This window comes from Nuphar pumila, chromosome 3 (assembly GCF_984573655.1).
Source record: "Nuphar pumila chromosome 3, dmNupPumi1.hap1.1, whole genome shotgun sequence".
Classification (NCBI taxonomy): domain Eukaryota; kingdom Viridiplantae; phylum Streptophyta; class Magnoliopsida; order Nymphaeales; family Nymphaeaceae; genus Nuphar; species Nuphar pumila.
The window spans coordinates 135,775,358-135,795,881 of NC_143251.1; the positions used below are offsets into that span (position 1 = coordinate 135,775,358).

General features: G+C 37.5%; 1 protein-coding gene across 2 annotated transcripts; it reads right to left on the reverse strand.

Annotated features, from left to right (window-relative positions):
• Positions 1 to 1,471: 1,471 nt before the first annotated feature.
• Positions 1,472 to 17,485, reverse strand: LOC149843965 (nuclear pore complex protein NUP98A-like). 2 transcript variants are annotated; one of them, XM_090000196.1, is made up of 12 exons: positions 17,326 to 17,485; positions 16,878 to 17,144; positions 15,423 to 15,989; positions 15,072 to 15,296; positions 13,850 to 14,418; positions 5,594 to 5,681; positions 5,460 to 5,520; positions 5,103 to 5,241; positions 4,248 to 4,367; positions 3,939 to 4,107; positions 3,358 to 3,420; positions 1,472 to 2,350 (listed from the first exon to the last, which is right to left on the reverse strand). In XM_090000196.1, the coding sequence occupies exons 1-12, from the start codon at positions 17,342 to 17,344 to the stop codon at positions 1,692 to 1,694; spliced, it is 2,946 nt and encodes a 981-aa protein (XP_089856322.1). In that variant the 5' UTR covers positions 17,345 to 17,485; the 3' UTR covers positions 1,472 to 1,691. The 2 variants fall into 2 exon arrangements, with proteins under 2 accessions (XP_089856322.1, XP_089856323.1); XM_090000197.1 differs by lacking the exon at positions 3,358 to 3,420.
• Positions 17,486 to 20,524: the final 3,039 nt, after the last annotated feature.

The window sequence follows — 20,524 nt, forward strand, 5'->3', positions numbered from 1 at the left end:
ATTTTTTTTCATGATGGACGGGAAAACTGTCCTTGGGATCAGAGACCTAGTGGTGCTGGCTATGTCTTGTTGTTCAAACAGTGTAAACCCCTTGGGGCACAATGAAAGAGGTTCATTACTAGAGAGAGAGAGAGAGAGAGAGAGAGAGAGATTCCTTCATGGCTCAAAACTAAAGAGAGAGAGATTCCTTCATGGCTCAAAACTAAGGGTGATACTTGCTGAACCAAATCCAAATCTGAATTTTAAGAAATCAGTCTGAATCCAAATTCAGATCTGAACGAGGTAAGAGTTCAATCAGCATCCGAGTATAAAAAGGTGAAAACTGGGTCTCGTAAAAACTGCTAAGGAGCCAACACTTTTACATGTAAAAGTTTCAGAAAAAAAATTTGATCAAATCTAAGTATAAGTTTTATAGCAAATACTAATCCAGACACGAATCCAAATACAAAAAGAGATCCGACCACTTAATCTAATCACATTCATCCCATGTTTAAGATATGTATTTAGGGATGTAAACGGTTTGGATTCAGGTCAGATGTCATCAATAACAGATTCTATTGGATTGTTGGCTAAACGGATACAGTTTCGGATTCAGATTTGAATGATGTAAAACTCATACCAAATCCATATTTTTACATGTAACTGGATTAAGATATCCGCCAAATCAGGATAATATCTGTTTGGATTCAATAGCAAAAAAACAAAATCATATCAGCATCCCAATATAATTGGATATGGTGTTGGCTTAGCAAATCTGACTAAAAGTCAGACTCCATCGATATCCGATAAAATGAGATCCATCTAAATCCTATATGTATTTAAAAAAAACAGCGCATCAAGAACAGACGCCTGACCAAGCCCAACCCATTGGCGCCCTTATTCGAAACCTAACATGCTCTGAAAAATAGAAAACGAACAGATGATGAAGCAAAAACTTCTCGCACCTTTCCAGCCGACTGCCTATAGGTAAGCCGGATAACGGGCTCAACTTGATCACAATTGTCAAAATTAGTACCTAGTCAGGTGATTGGATCCAAATCCAAATCCAAGTTATGTTTGAACAAACCCCCTCAAGATAGGCCAGGGTTTTAAACCCGGTCAGATCCATGGTAAGCATAAATAAAAAAAATTTGAGAGAAGGGGACCACGAAGGGCACTCAACTTCTCAAAGCCTAGGTTTGGAGGACAGGAGCGATCCGACCCAGACCATTTACAGCCGTAACTCAAAAGAATCATTTTTTCTCGATGAAACTGAAACCCTTGAAAACCATACTTTCTTTTATATGCAAATGTGTTCTGAACAAAACATTTTTTTAAAAATCAGCCCCTTGTATTGCTTTTAGAACAAGAGAGAAAAAAGAAAACACAAAAAAAAAAGAGCCCACAACAAATGCATTGGACAATGACTCAAGCCTGAATCCCCAACCCTCCCATGCATCATGACCCACTAAAGTCCTCCCCTAACCCCACCTTTAGGAAACCAACTTTGATTTGTATACAATAGCCCTCATGGAAACACAAATATACACACACATACTTGCTCGCTCCAACATGCAAACTGCACACACTCATACAAAGAAACACAGAATGCTGCATCTGCTTTCTGAAGGATGAAAATCCACCAACTCAATTTAGCTATTACTTCCCATCATCCAGAGGCTCCCATGCATGAACCACAACATGGTGTTTTGCTAGCTCAGACTATACCGACTGAAGTGGTCGACTTTGAACTTCCACTCGCCTTTCACGGCATCGAAAGACAAAAACTCTGCACCCTGGTCTTGAGCCTTCTTCATCAGCATCTTTGTGTAATTCTCCACAAGCGGTCCCTGCGTCACCACCTCACCAGTCTTCTTGACCATGCATCGAACATTCAGCAGAGTTACCTCCCCAGGCTTGTTGAGTCCTTGACCGACCGGAGGCTTCTTAACTCCGTCCATATACACGATCACCTCACGGTTGTTGAACTGAACGATGCTCTCAATATCAAGCCTCCGCACATCCGTCTCTCCAAAGAATCTGATGCTTCCATAGCCCCGACGTCCAACCACGAAATCCTTAACATGCTTGCAGTAGCCTGATCTGTCTCTCTCCCTGGCTGCTAATTCTTGGATCTTCGGCTCTGTGTAATAGTCGGAATGGCCGAGCTTTGGCATGAGGGCTTCAATGCCAGCACCATACTCGAAAACAATTGCAGCCTCACCAGCCCTGTGGCCAGACGAAGATATGTAGCCATTCCCTTGGTGATTCTGATCATCTTCAATTCCATTCTGTTTCTGGGTATCTTTCAGCAGTGCAGACGCATTCTTTGCATTAGGTTCAACACCAGAGCCATCTTGAACTGTAACTTCTGCATTATGACCCAAAAAACATATTTTGTGAGCAACGGACTAAACATCAACCATAATTATGGCTTCACTGGGAAAAGAAAAATATTCACAAAAAACAAAATATATTGCACGGTATCTTATGTCCTAAGATTGGTACAGCTTCCACCACATTCACAGTGAGTAGATTACACCAGAGTGAATGCTGTCCAGAGCCTTTTTCATTTTTTCGGATCGATAGTGCAGCCTTGGATGCACAAGCAGGTGCAGCCTTGGATGCACAAGCAGATGTACATGTAAGAAATGAATTCAGGCTATTTAGCAGCAGCATGCTATGACAAGCCTCGGGTTACATAAAGGACTTGGAATGATCATTCCAAGTAGAACTAGATAGCACTGATGGTTCTTGAATTATCATCAAAAGATTATTTACTGAAGTAATTAGACTCTTTGTATGTTTAAAACTTAAAACCATCGGTAGTGGTTATAGGGAATGATCCTGGATTTGAAGTTTCATCCGTTTGATACTGTGATATCAATCTAGAAAAAACATACACACTATGTCACATGGGTGCGGGTTCGGGTGTGGGTACGACACGGGTGCGGAGCAATTTCAAAAATTTTGGACACGGAGACACGGCTATATATATGTATATATATATATAACAATAATAAGACTCGGTCAAAGTTGTGCTCATTAGGGAACACGGCTATATATATATATATATATATATATATATATATAAAGATCAAATTTTTTTAGTTTTTATACGTCTTTTGCCCTAAAAAATGAACAAAAATAAACTCAATCAAAGTTGACCGAGCCCAAAATGTGGACGGACTCGGCCCCGGTGCATTGACCGAGTCCGACACTTGGTTGACCGTATCTGCCCCGTGTCCGAAGCCGCACCCTTGTCGGGGCGTGTCGATGCGGTTGCGTCGACCTTATAGCCGAATCTGTGTGACTTAGCATACACAAAACAAATGACATCAAAATAACCAAAACCGGAGGGATTTAAGAAGGGCTTACTCTCTTGGTACTCTGTAGAATAATCTTCCAGTGGAGGAGTGGATCCATCATCAGTTGTTTTGCCTGAAGAACACCAATGATGGTCAAAAGTGATGTGCAAACAGTGGAATGGTAAAGTCTACAATGAATGAAACTCCCAACCATTATTTGAAACCAGGAAATCACCAAATACTGAGTAGAGGTCGTGGAACGTCAAAACTAATTGCTTACTTGCATTATAAGGTTATAAATTAGTCAAAAAGTTACATGCTAGTAAGTTTTAGACCAACATGGTAAGATCAACAAGGTGTAAGCCACCGTTTTCTGTCAGTTCAGCGTTCAACTTTTTCACAGTTTTAATGAAAAGTTCTGTTAGGTTGCATTTCAGGTGAACCTCATTTCCGGTCACAGCCACAATTATTTGTGTGGGGGAATTTCTGATAAGGTTTTAGATTTCCAAAAAATCTGAAGGAAAAGAAATTTGCAAGAAAAATAGTGATCAAAATATCCCAAAATTTGGTGTTCGAATATCTCATGGAAATATTGCAAATGCTTAGAAATTACCAGTCATATTTGGTTTCTGGAACAGAGAGAGAGAGTACCATTTTCATTAGTAGAATACTCCTGCAACTGGTTTTGCTTAATCACCACAGTGGAGGGCCACTGTTTTGAATGATTAATAATCAGGGCCCTGGGGTTCTCCCGTGGAATAAAAAGTGCATCTGCCTTTGGCGTGGTAGGAGTTTCTTCATCATCACTGAAGAATGACACCTGCATAGAAGCAAAAAGACACGAGACCTCATGGGTTCAGGAAAAGGCCCATTCTGAGAGAATTAAAAGTGGATCATTTTAGTTGCAAAACAAATACTATCACTAAACTTCTACTCTGGATTACGAAAATTTGGTCATACCCTGGGACCATCCTGTTTAGGATGATATTTCCTAGATGGCAAGCTGATCCTTGATCTCCAAGATACATGTCTTGAAATCAACAGTGGGGAGATCCTACTTGCGGCAGGCTTATCACTGACCTGTCAAATAACCCAAAAAAGGGAAAAAATAGTTTTCATGCATTCATGTGTATGTGGATGGTTTATGTGTGTATGTTTCTGTGGTCACATCAATAATATCTTAAACACATATCGGTATAAGTATCAGATACATGCATGCAGAAAGGCACATGCAAAGCACATATTATAAGCGCACACACTCAAAGGAGTAAGACTTATCTCTAGTAAAGATGAATAAAATCTTAGTCATTTACTCCGTAATCCTCTGGTTGAAAATTCAATATCATAAAGGTTGGTTTTAGTATGAACTCATGAATATGCATGTAATCTTAGACAAAATTAATAGAATTAACCATAATAAGTATGTATCAGTCCCAAAAAATGTCCAAAGTTGAAATTCCAAAAATTGATTGAAGACACAATGAACTAAAAACTGGAGAGTCTGGAAGTGCCAGTGCTTGCAAAGCATTAAACACAGACGTGACTGGATAGTAGAAATGAAATGTGACAATTTTCTGTAGCTACCTTAGCCTTAGATTGCTTAGCCAAAAAAAATGCATGGATATGTGCATGAGAGAGAAAGAGAGAGAACACATGAATAAATAGATATGCAGACAGGAACTCCACTTTGGGGTGCATCACAAAACAATGTTTTCTACTACCACTATGATGTTAGCTAACTAGTCATAAATATTTGCACTCAATTAATTGAGTACTTATATTATTCACTTAAATAGTGCCCACATGAGAACTTACTGGCATGCTTGATATTCCATATTCAACTGAGGGAACAGTGCCTTGTCGACCAATTGAAATCTGAGGCATTGCTGGAAGCGATCCAAAAGGATTTGCAGGAGGAATCGGCTGCATAATTGTAGCATTCTGGTTGGCAGTCCTGTTTTCAAGATACACAGATAAAAAACAGCAGAAAATCAGCAAAGCTCCACATGTAATCAGCCAGTTGATGCTTCAAACCAACTGTTTCGAATGCTAGTCTTATAAACAGGTGCACCACAAAGCAGAATGCAGATATCTTCATTACACTTCTTGGATTCATTAACCCGCAATTTTTTTTTAGAGATATGTATAAACTAGAATTTTCAGATTACTTACGGCTGCCCAAGGGTGTTCTGACCAAAAGCATTTGATATCCCTCCAAAACCACTAGAAGCAGCTGCAATGTCCAAGAAAGAGTACATAAATACATATGACAAGAATCTTACAGCCTGAAAACTCATTTTGGATACCAGGTTGCGTCTGGCCAAAGTTGCTGAAGGAGAAAGCTCCAGATGTCTGAGCAGGTGCAATGGGCTGAAAACCAGTTGCAAGTGATGGCTGCAGTTACATATAGAAAAACATGAGAAACTTGACAAAGGATAAACCAGAGTTACCAGAAGCACCAACAGGCTCGGGCAAGCGGCTTCCCCAAAACGTGCTTCAGAAGTGCAAAACCTGGCACTACAGAAACGCACGGGAAAGCGCTTTGTTTAATTAGGAAGCGTGTTTCCCTTTAAAGGGAAGCACATTTCCCTTTAATGGGAAGCGCATGCTTCCCATTAAAGTGGAATGTGCTTCCCTTTAATGGAGCGAGTTACTTGTTAAAAACCTTTTTAATAAACTTTTTTTACCAAAAAAAAATAAAAGAAAATATTTTGTTAATGAGGGCAAAATGGAAATTTTTGAAAAAATCGTGAAGAAACGAGAAAACCCAAACAGCTAGGGTTTCTTTTCTTGTTTCACTCAGAACTCTCTCCCTCTCTCTCTCAAGTTTTCGACCAGCGGCAGACCTCCACCGACCTCCGGCGACCTCCACCGACCTCCAGCATCCTTCACCGACCTCCAGCGATGGAGATCTTTAGGTATGTACCACTTTTCCTTTCTCTCTGACTCTCCTCTCGCTCTCTGTATCTCTTCTCTCACTCACTCTTACTCTCTTTGTCTCGCACTATCCTTCTCTCTCGCTCACTCTTAGTCTTATCACTCTCTCTATCTCTGTTTCTCTCTTGCTCTCTCTGTTGTGTGTGTATCTCGCTCTCTCTATCTCTCACTCACTCTATTTCTTTCACTCACTCTCTCCATCAGTTGCGTCTCACTCTCTGTGTCTCACTATCCCTCTCTCTCGTTGTGTCTCGCTCTTTCTATCTCTCCATCTCTCGCTCTCTTTGTTTCTCTCACTCACTCTCTGTTGTGTCTCACTCTCTATCTCTCCATCTCGTGTCAAGTTGCCCATTTATGCCTACTATCTTTTTGAGCTCCTTACGACCACAAATTATAGTGAAAACCAATGTCTATGTTAAATTTAAAAAAAAAACAGAAAGGATAAATACAGTTGAGAACCAATAATTAACAAATCCTATCCAAGAGAAAAACAAAAATCAACTTCATGGATAATAAGCTTTAATATGTGAAAGATAATAGAGGGATAGTCATATAAAAATGAACTCATGGTAAATTATAAACTCATAGTTTTATCAGCAAATGAGCAACCTAGATCCTTTCAGAAAATGAAAAAACAACACGTTTAATTAAGCACCTCTACAAATTTAACAAAGTTTGGATAAAACCTTCTACAGAAGAATAGTTTTCAATGTTTTTAAAACCCAAATTTAAGCTAAAGTAACTAAAAACCCAACAAAATATATTATTTTTATATTTTAGATTAAGGTTTTTGAACATTTTAATTTTTTAACATATTCATTATAGGAAATGAAGAAAGGAACAGAAAACATGGTCGTGGATGGCATGAAGGACGTGATGATACAAGAAGTTCTTCTCGATCTATTGATGACCTAAAGGGAAAAAGAAATATGACAGATTATTGATTGTTGACAATGAAATGAACTTTTGAATTCTTAATTATTCTTTTGATGATGTAGTTGGAGTAGTCTAACTTAGAAACTTTTATGTTGCTTTAGTCCTTTGGAATGACTTTTTTTTGTCATGGTCTTGTAATATTTTGTTAGTTTGATTTCGGTGATATGTAGTTTTGTTTTGAAGTTTATATGATGAAGTAAAGTAGTAGATTATGTTAATTTTGTAATGAAATGGTGGTCTTCAACAAATGCACAAATAACTCACAAACAAGTGTCTATTGGAGACACTACAAGCATGACCCTTGAAAGGGTATAAAAGGAAGAACACTTGAAAAATAAATAATACTTTATTCATGAACAAAATGCTTAAGAAGCATGGTGCTTTACATTGAAGGGGTTCACCCCTATATATACAAAAAAGTGGAAGAGAGAGGAGAGCTCATTTTGAGCTCTCTAAAAGAGACGTTGGATTCCAACGTCTCTTAATATAGTTGTTGGACTACAGTCCAACAGCATTTATTATTATAGTTGTTGGACTATAGTCCAACAACATTTATTATAGCTGTTGGACTACAGTCCAACAGCTATTTGCACAGTCAAGTTCCAACAGGAACTTGATTGGATCAAATATCTAGTTTCTATAGAACTAGATGCTAAAAAAGAAAATAAAGAAAAATGGAAAAAGAAAATATAATAATATTAAATAATATATATTACAGTTTACATTTTAACACTCCCCCTCAAACTTACGGTACAATGAGCGAAAGTTTGTCTAAGAGGAAGTGAAATCTGGGAGCAGCGAGAGGCTTGGTGAAGAAGTCTGCTAATTGATATTCTGATGTAACATGTGGCAGATCAATGGTTCCATGTAAGTATTCCTCTCTGACATAGTGACAGTCCATCTCAATGAATGTTCGGTTGCTTGCAATGTAGATCGCACTTTTGTTGTCACAACACATCTTTGAAGCTTGTGTTGCTTTAGCTCCCATATCCGCTAGCAATCGTCTGAGCCAAACAACCTCCATAGTGGTGGTTGTCATGGCTCTTTATTCAGCTTCGGTGGAGGAAAGAGAGACTTTCTGCTGCTTCTTGCACCTCCACGAAATTAAGGTTTCACCTAGGAACACACAAAAACCAGTAGTTGAGTGTCTATTATTGGGATCACCTCCCTAGTCAGCATCAGTATATGCAATTAAATTTAATGAAGATGAAGCAGACAAGAAGAGTCATCGCGAAAGAGAGAATTTTAAGTATCTAATAATACGCAAAATCACTCCCATGTGCACGAAGGTGGGAGCATGCTGAAACTGACTGACTGTATGAACCGCATGAGTTATATCTGGCTTAGTAATGGAAAGATAAGAAAGAGCTCCAACAAGCTGTCTATAAGGAGTAGGATCATCAAGAAGTTCTCCATCATCAATTTTCATTTTAACATTGACAACTTCTGGAGTGTCTACTTTCTTATCATCTGTAATTCCAGACCTGAAAACGATATCAAGAGCAAATTTAGATTGAGATATCAAATACCCCCGAGGGGAATAAGCAACTTCAATGCCTAAAAAATATCTTAATAAATCTAAGTCAGTCATTTCAAAGTGAGTTTTAAGAAGAGATTTGATATTTGCAACTCCCTGTTTGTCGCCTCCAGTGATGATCATATCGTCCACATAGAGAAGAAGAATAATGATGCCTGCATCAGATTTCTTAACAAACAAAACAGTGTCAGTTAAACAAGGTTGAAAACCAATATCGAGCATAACATGACTAAATTGGTCATACCAGGCTTTTGGAGCCTGTTTAAGACCATAAAGAGCTTTTTTTAGACGAAGAGCTTTACCCTTAGGGATATTAATACCAGGTGGGACTTCCATGTATACTTCTTCAACAAGATTCCCATTCAGGAAAGCATTTTTGACATCTAATTGAAAGATAGGCCATGTTCTAATGGAGGCCAAGGCTATTAAAGTTCTAACAGTGGTCATACGGGCCACAGGAGCAAATGTTTCTTCATAATCGATGTCATACTCTTGGGCATATCCTTTTGCTACTAAACGGGCCTTATATCTTTTCAGGGTCCCATCACTTTTGGTTTTGACTTTGTATACCCACCTACAACCTATAGGTTTCTTACCCGGAGGAATATCTTGTATCGTCCAAGTATTGGCCTTTTCTAGTGCATCCAATTCTATTTTCATGGCTTCTATCCATTCTATATGATTTTTTGCTTGAGAATAGGATGATGGTTCAACATATGATTGTATTAATGTAATGGCGGCCCTATACGTGGGTGAAAAATATTCATAAGACACAAATTTTTCTGGAGGTTTAGAGATTCTAGACGTTCTTCTAGGTGAGACTTCAGAGTATTTTTGTAATGCACATGGAAGATTTTGCTCTCTACGTCTTGAATATTGTAGACTAACATCCCTATGGATTTGCTCTTCATTATCATCATTTTCAACAACAATAGGACTTTGATCATTGTCAAGGTCACATCCAACATCACATTCATTGGATTTTGAAGTTGGATCAATTAAAAATGAGTATTCAGTGACATCCTTGGATTTTTCAAATTCAAAGAAGCTTTCTTTTTCCAAAAAAGATACATTTCTTGACACATATAATTTGTCATTTTGAAAATCGAAACACCTGTAGCCTTTTTTATTATCAGCATATCCTAAAAAGGCACATGGGATTGCACGAGGAGAGAGTTTGTCATTTCTGTTGGTGAAAACAAAACATTTGCATCCAAATACTCTTAATCTAGAATAATCTGGAGTTAAATTAACAAGTTTTTCTATTGGAATTGTATTCTTTAATGAGAAAGATGGCATCCTATTAATGAGGTAGGTGGCAGTTAGGACCGCTTCAGCCCAAAAACTTTTTGGAACTTGATTTGCAATTAGCAATGTCCTAGTAGTTTTCATAATGTGCCGATGTTTGCGTTCGGCTAGGCCATTCTGCTGTGGAGTGTGTGGACATGATCTTTGATGTGTAATACCATGTAAATTGAGATAGTCTTTGAATTTGTTGAACATAAATTCACCCCCTGAATCAGTGCGAAAAACAGAAATATCATTTTGAAACTTATTTTTAACCATTTTATGAAATATTTGGAAGTTAGCAAAGACATCAGATTTATGTTTAAGAAAATAAATTCAAGTATGTCTAGAAAAGTCATCAACAAAAATGACAATATCTATAACCACCTTTGGAAATAACTGGTGCGGGGCCTCAAACATCCGAATGTATTAACTCAAGTGGTCGTGAGGAAACAAAAGTTCCACTAAGAAATGGTAACCTTTTCATTTTGCCAAGAATGCAGTCTTTACAAGAAAAAATTTCAGAATTACAAAATTTTTCCAAACTTGGAAAATATTGAATTTTAGACATATGAGGATGGCCAAGCCTTTTGTGCCATAAATTCAATTCTAATTTCTGAATATTATAACAAAATGCATTATTGGGTAATTCCAAAAAGTCCATGTAATATAGTCCTCCTTCTCTATGACCTTCCCCAATCAGCTTCCCTGACTGGCGATCTTGTACCCAACAACCATGAGAAGAGAAGGAGATATTACATCCATAATCAGATATTTGCGAGACAGATAAGAGATTCAAATTAAGTTTAGGGATATATCTAACTTCTGGGATAAAAAATCTTTTGGATTTTTGAAGATTTTCAAAACATCATATTCCTTTTACTTCAAGAGATGTGCCATCGGCTGTAAAAACCTTTGACACACTTAAGTTATTTTTAAGACATTCGGATAGACTATTAACATTTGGGGTCATATGAAAAGAAGCACCAGAATCTAAAAGCCAAGGAAAGTTACCTGGACCGGAGAAAGATGCAACTGCCGCTCCAGTTGAGGCTTCGGTTGAGGAGGATACCCCTTTGAGAAGAGGTTGAAGGATTTCCATCAGTTGAGCCATAGACACAGGTGCATCTTGATCTTTTGACTCAGATTCAACAGATGCAACTCTTTTTTCTTCTCTTCTTTTTAACTTTGGACATTGAGGCCTATAGTGCCCCGGTTCATGACAATGATGACAAATAACTTTTCTTTTATCAAAGTCGCCGTTTTGCCTTCCAAAATGAGGCGGCTTGTAAGTACGAGTGTGATTCCCCGGTCTAGATACAGCTAAAACGGAGTCATCATCAACTTTTGGAGTACTTTTTCTAAGTCTATTTTCCTCCATAGTGAGCTCTTCTATAGTATCAACAATAGAAGAAATTTTTCCACGATGTAAAAGGGCCGATTTGGTGGATTCAAACTCCGGCCTTAGACCATTCACAAATTGATAGAAATGTTCCATATCGAGTTGCTTTTGGCGAAGCTCGATGTCTTCGGCACAATGCCATTTGGGCTCAAAAAGAGCCAACTCTTCCCAAAGTTCGGAAAACTCATTATAATATTCTCGAATAGTTTTATCTTTTTGAGTCATTGTCCGAACTTTATCTTGTAAATTGCATACATGTGCAATATCTTTAAGGGAATACATGTTTTTGAGGTATTCCCAAGCCTTATCGGCATGCTCAAACTTAGCTAGACTAGAGCATTTTTTAATGTCTATGCTATTGATGAGCCATGACATAATTTTTGCATGCCCTATCCTCCATTCTTTCCATTTCTTTTCATAAGTGGCTAACGCCTTACTCTTCTCTTCTTCTGTTAGAGGAACCTCTTTATCACCCTCTTTCTTGGTAAGAGATAGTTTAGGTTCCAAATCGGAACCATCCACTATACCCCATAAACCTTTTCCCCAAATGTGGTGCTTCATAATCGAAGCCCACATTACATAGTTAGTATCATTTAGCTTCATAGGAATGATGGTGATCTTATCATTGTCATCCATCTTTTACAAGGGTAAGAGAGGAATAAATAGGAGGAGAGAGAGAAAAGAAAAAGAAAAGAAAAAGAGTAGACAAAGGAATAAGAGAGGATACAAAACCAAAATTTTTTGTAGCACAAGTTCGCCTTTCTTCAAACAAATCTTCTTGAGCCAAGAACAAGGTGATGAAACACCTTTTGTAAATGTGGCACGGAAATAGAGGTGGAAGCACTTCAAGATCTAAGGATTTCGTAGCTCTGATACCATGTAATGAAATGGTGGTGTTCAACAAATGCACAAATAACTCACAAACAAGTGTCTATTGGAGACACTACAAGCATGACCCTTGAAAGGGTATAAAAGGAAGAACACTTGAAAAATAAATAATACTTTATTCATGAACAAAATGCTTAAGAAGCATGGTGCTTTACATTGAAGGGGTTCACCCCTATATATACAAAAAAGTGGAAGAGAGAGGAGAGCTCATTTTGAGCTCTCCAAAAGAGACGTTGGATTCCAACGTCTCTTAATATAGTTGTTGGACTACAGTCCATCAGCATTTATTATTATAGTTGTTGGACTATAGTCCAACAACATTTATTATAGTTGTTGGACTAGAGTCCAACCGCTATTTGCACAGTCAAGTTCCAACAGGAACTTGATTGGATCAAATATCTAGTTTCTATTGAACTAGATGCTAAAAAAGAAAATAAAGAAAAATAGAAAAATAAAATAATAAAAGAAAATATAATAATATTAAATAATATATATATATATATTACAGTTTACATTTTAACAAATTTTAAAGTTTAAAGTTTATAAATTTATATTTTAATTAAACTTTAAAATGCTTGAAATTAAATTATGTTTTTACTTTTTAGTGCCTAAATGTGTAATTTGTTTTGTGCAATTAAAAATTTAATCATATATCAATGTAATCTTTGAGTTTATTGATTTTTTATTTTCTATATTGTAGAGATCACAACATCAAATAATAAGTCATTTGATTCTTTTGTTGAAAAAGGTATGCTTCTTAATCAAATTTATTTGTTTTCTTAATGCATTATTTATTAAATACTTGCATGCATTTGTTAAATGATTGCAATAGGAATGTGAATTGTGATTTTTTCTTGATACATTATTTATTAAATAATCGAAAGTTGCAACATGATGCATTTGTTAAATAGTTGTAATCAGAATATGAATTATGGATCTTTTGGATGTATTATTTATTAAATGCTTGCAACATGATTCATTTTTTTAAATGATTGCAACATGAATATGAAATTATGAATTATTAATTATGAATTATGAATTTTACTTCATATATTATTTATTAAATGCTTGCACTTTACATATATGATTTAGTTTTTGGATACTCATGTTTTATTTTGTCAATGATAACATAAATCATATATTTTGATAAATTAAAAATATATAATTACATTTTCGCTTCCCTTTCGATTTTTATTCGGTTCTCATTCGAATCCTAGGTTGCTTCTGATTTGCTTTCTAGGTCGCTTCTTATGTCACTTCTTAGGTCGCTTCCCTTCTCGCTTTCAAGACTATTCCCAGTTCGCTTCTAAGTCATCTCGGGCTTCCCGCTTTCTAAAATTTTAGAAATGCCTCACTTCCTGCTTCTGCTTTCTGAATCGCTTCCTACTCCCACTTCCTTGACTGGCAACTTTGGGATAAACCCAAAGTGTCTCACAAAACCAAATTAGAAAGATCCAACAAACCAAGAAGAATATAGTAGCATGGCTTTTGGCTTTCATCAAGAAGAACAAATTAGCAGTATGGCTTTTGACTTTCATCTAGAAGTCACAAAACTAAAACAGGTTGATGCCTTACAGTTTGACCAAATCCAGCTGATGGCATAGAATTGATGGTGAATAAATTTGTCCCAAATCCAGTTGATGGTGTGTTGAATGGATTAGTCTGACCAAAGGCAGAGGTGCTTGGTCCAAAAGAAGAAGTCTGGCCAAAAATAGATGACTGTGCAAATGAAGGAGAAGGAGATTGAAATAGCCCAGATGATTGAGTACTTCCAAATGTTGGAGTTGACGCTGGTGCTGTCGTTGAACCAAAAAGTGAAGGAGAAGATGAACCGAATGCAGGCGCGCTTGATACCCCAAATGGAGAAGTAGAAATAGCCCCAAATGCAGGTGTTGATGATGCCCCAAAAATTGATGGAGTCGAGGATGTAGCCCCAAAAGGACTTGATGAGGATGAACCAAAGGGTGAGCTGAATGAGGAAACAGAAGATGTGAAACCAAATGCTGGTGGTTTTGAACCAAATAGCCCAGTGGAAGTAGAGCTGGAAAAAGGATTTGTAGTTGTCTGGCCAAATGCTGATGTAGTGAAAGGAATTGACTGGGTTGGCTGCCCGAAACTTGTCAGGCTAGCAGGATTTGGACCCCCTGAAAAAGTTCAAATATCAAATTCAAGCAGTTAGTAAATGCACAGATAATCTACAAATACATCCCTCATCAACTAGCAGCTAATCAATGAGTTAAATATAATCTCTATGAAAGATAAGGTACTCCACATCTTCACTTGACTGATAAATGAAATGACACTCAACCAGCATGTCAACCTATAAAACTACTAAAGCTTAAGTACAACGCTCTGCCTGTCAAGCAACTATTTGTCATTATGTAATTCAGAAAAATAATTTTCCTTTACTTGACATACTCTAGAACATAATCATCCCAATCCATCACAAAGGTTCAAGTTTGTCACACTCTTCCCCAAAAACTTTTTTTGCATTTTTATTTACATATTTCCTTTCGACTATTTTTATGTTTCTCTTTTTTATATTCTTTGCTATAAACAAGAATTCTCCCTATAGTTTGAAGCAGAAATCTGATAAAACAAAAGGAAATTTCACTTTCAAGAATTACATGTACTGTCAAATTCCCATAAAACCACCAGTCCTAGTGTTCAAAGTTATTGATTGTTATTTCAGTAATAGTGATAAATAATCTAGAATCATACAACCACTTGAACCACATGGTAAACAAATGGGATTCAAAGTCAAAAAAAGTTATATCAAGATAAGACCAGTGGATACCTTTATCTCCCTTTTGATAATCCTCCCACCTCAACTCCTCGTGACTTTTTTCCTTGTATGCAGCCATGGCAGATATGGATTCCAGCTTTGCAGAAGTCTGCCCAGCGGCTGCATCTACTTCAGTTGTGGGTGAGTAAGATACAAACCTACTCCCCACCTGTTGGCTGCCAAATGCTGACTGACCAAAACCTGGGCTCCCAAATGTTGGTGGTGTTGTTTGTGCCCCTATAAAAAAAGTTGCAATAATAAATTACAAAATGTGCCAAAATAGAAAAGGATGTAAATGTAATTCAAATGGATAAACAGGTTATGTACAAAATCGATTGCAAAGAGAAGCAAGGGCCAACTTACCAAAAGGTGAACTCTGGGCACCAAAAGGAGTTGTCCCAAATGGTGTGCTCCCAAATGCTGGGGTCGATTGACCAAAAGAAGGAGAGGATCCAAAACCAAAGGAAGAAGCTGTTGATGCACCAAAAGCAGATGTTGAAGAAGCTCCAAAAGCAGGTGCACTTGAAGCACCAAATGCAGGTGTGCTAGAAACACCAAACGCAGGTGTGCTTGAGGCACCAAAAACAGGTGTAGAGGAGCTACCAAAAACAGGTCCACTAGAAATACCAAATGCACTGCCAGTGCTACCAAAGGGGTTCGCTGATGCAGACCCAAAGGCTGGTGTGCTTGGAGCACCAAATGCTGGAGTGGTGCTGGCACCAAATGCTGGTGTGCTTGTGGCACCAAATGCCGGTGTGCTCATTGCACCAAATGCAGGCTGACTAGATGCACCAAAAGGTGTTGTGGAACCAAACAAGCTGCTTCCAAATGCTGGCTGTGATTGTTGAAATGCACCACCAAATGGACTACCTTGACTAGGAGATGATCCAAAGCCTCCAAAGGCAGGCTTCTGGCCAAACAAAGATGATCCTGCACAAAAGAAGTTGTTTTAGAAAAAGCTGAACAATACAGCGAAGTCCATGGTTAATTCCATCACTGAAAAAATGCATCTTCCCATAAAGAACTCTACAACAATTGCATTTTTCAAAACATTATCAGCCAATTCACAAATTTCTCATAAGCAATTAATACAGAAGAAAATTTCCAAAAAGTAAAAGTTCTTGCACAAACAGAACATGTAATCGGCAATAACTCTTGATGATTACTGCAAATTTCTCCATTCAAATTCCTCAATTTCTTCTTTCTTCTCCATTACTTCTACTTTCAGGAGGTAACTCATGCACCCCTGCTGGCTCAAACACATTAATCACCAACATTCCAAAAGTTATTTCAATAACAAAAAACTTCAGTTTTCCGAGACAATAACATCGTGAAGACTGAGGAAAGGTATATGTTCCAACCAAAATAACATCGTGTGTGTGTGTGTGTCATTTATAAAGGTCGAGAAAAATGCTCAAAACACCATTGAAAGAAGACTCAATCCATTTCCATCTCAACTCTGCATACCCAAATTCATGTGGGGCAGCAAGTTTCCTTATTGAATTTCAAGCAAAAAGGATGTACGAGCCTCTGTTTTTAACACCTTCGGGTTGCAACTTCAGTTACAAAGAAACATGCATTAGCCTACACCCGTAGTATTACTAAACTCGCTAATGCCACTAGCAAAACAATACTTGATACAACCAAAAACTCGGAGATAAAAATTGCAGAAATATCTAAAGAGAATTAAGAGTGTTTTCTTGTTCAGTGTTCGGATACCAATCACTCAATTAAGAGCAGAGGTGCTTCCTTTAACTTGCGAGAACAAATAACCAAAAGAAGGAATGAAAGACGCAACCAGAGGTGGAAAGAACTCACCGAATGCTGGAGAGGACGACGACGAACCGAACGCCGAGCTGCCGAAAGCGGCAGCCGACGACGCACCGAACGCCGGCGTCGAAGCCGTGGCCTGCGTCGCCCCGAAGACGCCAGTGGCGGTGCCGCCGAATATCGAGCCGCCGGTCTGCGCGCCGAACGGCGACGGGCTGCCGAAAGGCTTCGGCGCGAACGGGTTATTGCTCGCATTGTTCGCCTGCCCGAACACCGACGGGCTCCCGAACGGGCTATTCGTCGACTGCCCGAACGCTGCCCGAACATCACAGAAGGAAAAATAAACGGTCGAAACACAAACTCAAGCCGAAGAAACAACAGAATGAGATAAGAAACTAAACCCTAGATGGTTTTTCTTCAGAAATTCACAAAAATCACGAAAAAATCGAGAGAGAAAAAAAAAAGAGAACGAAAGAGAGGGAAGAGATTCACGTACGAGTAGTGGAGCCGAACATTTCGACTCAGCCAAACGGGATTTTTCTTTTTCCTTCCGACTCCGAATTCCGATCACAGGATCGCAGCTACTATCCCAATCAAAAAGGTCCTGCCTACGTATTTATCGAGAGAGGAACCTTAATAAATCAACAGAAATTCAAAAAACAGAACAAAAAATCGATCTTGTACGTCTTCTGATCCGCGTAATGACGACGCCGATTCACCAAACTCCGCTTAAATCTTACGCAGTGAGATTTTTTTTAATTCCAGAAATAAAAAATAAGGGAAAATAGTGTTTGGCTTCACCGAGCTTCCCAATTGCTGACAGAGAGCAAACGTCTTACGAGAAAAAGAAAAAGGGACAAAAAAGAAGAGAGAGAGAGAGAGAGAAGATTCAAGAGAGAAAAGATTCTGGATAATTTATAATAAACCGACTAAGTTATTTTATATTTTAGAGAAGTGGCTCAATGTTTTAATTATTACATCTGACTGCCTCCTTTATTTACATGCATTTTAAATACCGCCTCAGGTGTAAGGATGTCAATAAATCGAATTTTATCCAATATCCGACCGAATTTGATTCTGTTTAGTTGCATTTGACAAGCCAAAACCGTATCCTATTATAATTAGATGCAGATAAAATTTGATGGATATCTGAATATATTTACATGTAAAAAAAATGAATCTAGTATGAGCTTTTCACCATCCTAATCCAAACTGTTTAGCCAACATCGGATATGGTATTGGCCGCATAGAAGTTTGAATCCAAACCATTTATGTCCCTACTGAGGAAACCCGAACCCATTAACTGGACTTGACCTTCTAAAAATCTAAGAAGAAAGATGATTGGTTGGTATCATAGTAACTCGAGTAAATAGTGAAGGAGAATTTGGTGATATTGTGAAAAGCAAGTTTTTCTCAAAAAAAGCTATCAATTTTATAAATATATAAAGTATATTTTATGTATACAAAATTATTAAAAACCAGTAAAAAATGTTGTTATCATGTTATAGATCAACTTTTCAAAATATCAAGATATTTTCAAAATGTTGGGATATTTGTGAACCATAGTTACTAAAGAAAACAGTGGGCGTGAGAAAGCAAGGAACGAGTGCTTAAGAAGTAACTTAATATGTAAAGCATGAAACATAATGTTTTCAAATAAGAAGTGACATAAGAAAGCAAAATAATGGTTTTTTTATATAGTCCAATGGAACCACCACCAGTGGGTTTTGAACTTGTGATGCCCGGTCAACTTTGGTTACATTCACAAGTTGCCCCTACCAGATGAGCTGAGCCCAGGTGGGCAAAGAAAATAAAGTTTATACTCTAATTGAAATACCCACCCAATATGTAGGTTTTATATAAAGCATAATTCCTAGAAAGAAGCACAATTCTTTCATTATAATAAAAATAAATAAAACACACACACTTAGAACTTTTATCAATAACCAAAAACACATTTAAGTTTTTAATATGCTCTTTTAACTAAAAACACACTTCTATCCATTTAACTTGAGTTAAGTTGAGCTAATAAATAAAGTTACTATTTTACCCTTGAAGGGATATTTTTGTTAAAAAAATTAATTTCAAAAACATATATATAGTTTTGAAGATGTTTAAAAACACACCCAAATTTTTCAGTATTGTTACAAACACACAAACTTTGTCAACATTCCGATCAGTTTTGGCTTCTGCGTATAAAACTCTCTATCTCCAACCTTTTCTCCCTTACTACTGACGGGGGTTTTGCTTGTTTGGTAGGAGCATCTAGTGCACGTCACCTAATGTTAGAACATTGCAAGTTCAAATCTCAATGGTATCGTTGTATAACTGGTAGGGGTCTACCTAACGCTAGCTTGGGTTTCAAAAGAAAAAACTCTTGCAGTGTTACCAGTATAAAGTATAGATACAAGCTCAACTCTGTTATGTCAAATCTAGTTTGCATAGTGATTGAGATTCAGACTTTTCCTTCAACTTCATCTTCAAGTTCGAACCATGATCCATACTATCTAATTCATTTGTTAATCTTCGAGTTCAGATACAAGCACAACTATGTTATGTCAATCTAGTTTGTATTGTGAAGACCACATGCTCTACCATTGAGTTATTCATGCCCTCTTCATATGGTGGACTTCTCTCGATCCTCCTCTCTTAGCTCATGTCTCATCATGTCATTGCCATGAACCCATATATAGGCATCCATGAAGAGGATTGGGATTAACTCCACCATAAACATGCATGAAAATAATGTTAGTCCAAGCTTGTGAAAATGGATTTCAGAAAAGAGATCTCAAGCCTAGAGGCACGTTCTTAAGATCGCTATCTTTAGAACTTCAATTGCCCCACTCCGAGAAGTCCGAAGAAGCGAAAAAGGGTTTATACGACTGAGTTCCCAGGATACAACTAGGCTTGAAACTCCAGAGAGTCACTGCTTCGCAAGAACAGATGATCTCTACCACACTTGTACTCTGCAAGCCAAATCGAGAAGAAGGAAGAAGAAGATTTTGGAGAGTGAGAAAATTCTTGTCCCCCAAAAGACGAAAATAGAAGATATTTATAAACTTTTAGAGAAGCCAAAACGTTTTGCGATAAATGAGATTAATGGTCATAAATCTGACGGTTTGAAAATAGGACGAAAAAGTATCTGAACGGTCACCCACCTTTGACTGTCAATCAAAGGCCTCTAAAATCGCCCAACAGTTGCAATGCAACATTAACTCGATATACATGCAACTTAAAGCTTTTCAAACGGCCAGATAACTCAAAACCGAAAAGTCAAAACGGATATTTGCTCCTCATAAGCACCTCGCACTGTTGCGAGCGTGCAAAGTGCGTCATCAAAACACCACATTGCGCCTCAAGCACCCTTGTGCGTGAACGGTGCGTCCTTTGCTGCACGATGCGCAGCAACGTCCGCAATCCACCTAAAGACTCAAGGCTTACCAAAGTAAAGAATAGATAACAAACTCTCTATTTAAACCTCTTGAAAAACTTTTCTCTCTTAGATATGAAACTAAACTTTTTCAGAATACTTTTGGTAGTAATCATTAATATTTTAAAACTTTCCTAACAAATAATGCCTCATTAATCTTAATAATCCTCTTCATAACTCATGTTCATTAGGTTACATGCAACTCATAAATTATAATAAATATATAATTATATTACATAATTAATCTTAATGAGCCTACCATTTT

Coding starts and splice junctions, on each gene's coding strand:
- LOC149843965 (XM_090000196.1), bottom strand. Junction 14,419..15,071: donor TTATCAAAAGGGAGATAAAG/GTATCCACTGGT, acceptor GAACTTTTTCAG/GGGGTCCAAATCCTGCTAGC. Junction 4,368..5,102: donor ATGGAATATCAAGCATGCCA/GTAAGTTCTCAT, acceptor GTTATTTGACAG/GTCAGTGATAAGCCTGCCGC.